At 41.5% G+C, this 3,199-nt stretch overlaps 1 protein-coding gene across 1 annotated transcript in view; it reads left to right on the forward strand.

Annotated features, from left to right (window-relative positions):
• The window catches only part of LOC311123054 (adhesion G protein-coupled receptor E5-like), a gene marked incomplete at both ends in the record, with an annotated part of 23,901 nt that extends 20,708 nt beyond the window's left edge, over positions 1-3,193 (forward strand). Inside the window, 3 exons of the mRNA XM_084197339.1 lie at positions 453-574; positions 2,479-2,574; positions 3,080-3,193. Coding sequence (XP_084053465.1) covers positions 453-574; positions 2,479-2,574; positions 3,080-3,193 — 332 coding nt within the window. The remainder of the gene's footprint in view (positions 1-452; positions 575-2,478; positions 2,575-3,079) is intronic.
• Between the last annotated feature and the right edge of the window lie 6 nt (positions 3,194-3,199).

Below are 3,199 nucleotides of genomic sequence, written 5' to 3' on the forward strand. Positions count from 1 at the left end.
ACGGACAAAGAGCAAGGTGGTTAACGGACAAAGAGCAAGGTGGGTAACGGACAAAGAGCAAGGTGGGTAACGGACAAAGAGCAAGGTGGGTAACGGACAAAGAGCAAGGTGGGTAACGGACAAAGAGCAAGGTGGGTAACGGACAAAGAGCAAGGTGGGTAACGGACAAAGAGCAAGGTGGGTAACGGACAAAGAGCAAGGTGGGTAACGGACAAAGAGCAAGGTGGGTAACGGACAAAGAACAAGCTGGACAAACACATTTAAAGGATGAGTTAAGTGTTTTCTAACTTAACGTTTTCTAACTTACCCTAAAGTCTATGTGCCAGGAGAATCTGGAATCCATGGCTTGGTTTTCTTTACAGCCACTACAAATGTAGCCAGTGTTAACTTTAGCCACCACTCCTCCCCTCTCCTCCCCCCTGCCCCCCCCCCCCTATCCTCTCCTCTCTCAGGGAGGTTGTGGGGTTGTAGCAGGTCTCCTCCACCTGTTCTTCCTAGGAGCCTTCAGTTGGATGTTGTTAGAGGGTGTTCAGCTCTATCGCATGGTGGTCCTGGTCTTCAACACTACCATAAGGTTATTCTTTTATTTGATATATGTTTATGAATAAATGTGTGTCATTATATATTTATAGTATATATTTGTATATATTTTCATTACACATTTATCTAATATTCATATATTTATCTACAGTGCATTGGGAAAGTATTCAGACCCCTTCCTTTTTCCACATCTTGTTACGTTACAGCCTTATTCTAAAATGGATGCAATCATTTTTTTCTCTCATCAATCTACCCACAATACCCCATAATGACAAAGCGAAAACAGGTTTTCTGAATTTTTTGCAAATGTATTTAAAGTAAAAAAAAACAAATACCTTATTTACCTAAGTATTCAGACCCTTTGCTATGACACTCGAAACTGAGCTCAGCTGCATCCTGTTTCCATTGATCATCCTTGAGATGTTTGTACAACTTGATTGGAATTCACCTGTGGTAAATTCAATTGATTGGACATGATTTGGAAAGGCATACACCTGTCTATATAAGGTCCCACAGTGCATGTCAGAGCAAAAACCAAGCAATTAGGTCGAAGGAATTGTCCGTAGAGCTACGAGATAGGATTGTGTCGAGGCACAGATCTGGGGAAGGGTACCAAAAACGTTCTGCAGCATTGAAGGTCCCCAAGAACACAGTGGCCTCCATCATTCTTAAATGGAAGAAGTTTGGAACCACCCAGACTCTTCCTAGAGCTGGCCGCCCGGCCAAACTGAGCATTCGGAGGAGAAGGGCCTTGGTCAGGGTGGTGACCAAGAACCCGATGGTCATTCTGACAGAGCTCCAGAGTAAAAGGCACATGACAGCCCGCTTGGAGTTTGACAAGGCATCTAAAGGACTCTGACACTGAGAAATAAGATTCTCTGGTCTGATGAAACCAAGATGTAACTCTTTGGCCTGAATGCCAAACATCACGTCTGGAGGAAACCTGGCACCATCCCTACGGTGAAGCATGGTGGTTGCGGCATCATGCTGTGGGGATGTTTTTCAGTGGCAGGGACATGGCAGACTAGTCAGGATCGAGGGAAAGATGAACGGAGCAAAGTACAGAGAGATCCTTGATGAAAACCTGCTCCAGAGCACTCAGGACCTCAGACTGGAGCGAAGATTCACCTTCCAACAGGACAACGACACTAAGCACGCAGCCAAAACAACGCAGGAGTCTTTGAATGTCCTTGAGTGGCCCTGCCAGAGCCTGGACTTGAACCCGATCGAACATCTCTGGAGAGACCTGAAAATAGATGTGCAGCGATGCTCCCCATCCAACCTGACAGAGCTTGAGAGGATCTGCAGAGAAGAATGGGAGAAACTCCCCAAATACAGGTGTGCCAAGCTTGTAGCGTCATACCCAAGAAGACTTGAGGCTGTAATCGCTGCCAACGGTGTTTCAACAAAGTACTGAGTAAAGGGTCTGAATACTTATGTAAATGTGAAATTTCTGTTATTTTTGTTATTATAAATGTGCAAACATTTCTAAAAACCTGTTTTTGCTTTGTCATTATGGGGTATTGTGTGTAGATTGATCAGGGGAAAAACAATTGAATCACTTTTAGAATAAGGCTGTAACATAACAAAATGTGGAAAAAGTAAAGGGGTCTGAATACTTTCCGAATGCACTGTATACAGTATAATGCATATTTTCTGTATTTTTATTATACATGTGTTTTATATTCCTAATCTATTATATATTTTATTTTTATTATATATATTTCTTACAACTTTGTTTTATTTTATCTTGCTATTTTATGAGCTGTTGAGGTGCATTCTGTCTATGTGATATGCTATAGAAATGAATACATTATTATTATTATTATTAAAATAAAAATAATAATTAATAATATTGTTTTTATTGTTATTGCTATTATTATTATGAATATTGTTATTATATTATTGTTATTATTATTATTATTATTATTATTGTAGACCTCTGTACCTGTATGCTGTGGGATATGGACTGCCACTGGCTATCGTCATCATCTCTGCTATCACCTACCCAGATGGATACGGTACCACACAACAGTGAGTCTGAGTCTGAGTCTGTGTGTGTGTCTGTGTGTGTGTGTGTGTGTGTGTGTGTGTGTGTGTGTGTGTGTGTGAGAGAGAGAGAGAGACAGAGAGAGAGAGAGAGAGAGAGAGAGAGAGAGAGAGAGAGAGAGAGAGAGAGAGAGAGAGAGAGAGAGAGAGAGAGGGTGAGAGAGAGAGGGTGAGAGAGAGAGGGTGAGAAACAGAAAGATTGTGTTGCAAATGTATTACGTAACACTTATCACCTTATTCTGTCTGTGTGTCTGTCAGCTGTTGGTTGTCTCTGGAGAGAGGTTATATCAAACATAAATATAACATGAAAATAACACCAGATAACCTAATTCAACGTTAATGTAACCTTATTCTAACGTTATCCTCTCTGTTTGCCAGCTGTTGGTTATCTCTAGAGAAATACCCTTAATTTAACCTAACTCAAAATGAACACAACATAACATAAATATACCATGCATCTAACGTTATCCTCTCTGTGTGTCTCTGCCAGCTGTTGGTTGTCTCTGGAGAGAGGATTCATCTGGAGTTTCTTCGGCCCAGTGTGCACCATCATCATCCTCAACGCTTTCTTCTTCCTCATTACTGTCTGGAGGCTGGCCCAGAAGTTCTC

Source organism: Coregonus lavaretus, assembly GCF_964263955.1.
Source record: "Coregonus lavaretus genome assembly, contig: HAP1_SCAFFOLD_7609, whole genome shotgun sequence".
Taxonomy (NCBI): domain Eukaryota; kingdom Metazoa; phylum Chordata; class Actinopteri; order Salmoniformes; family Salmonidae; genus Coregonus; species Coregonus lavaretus.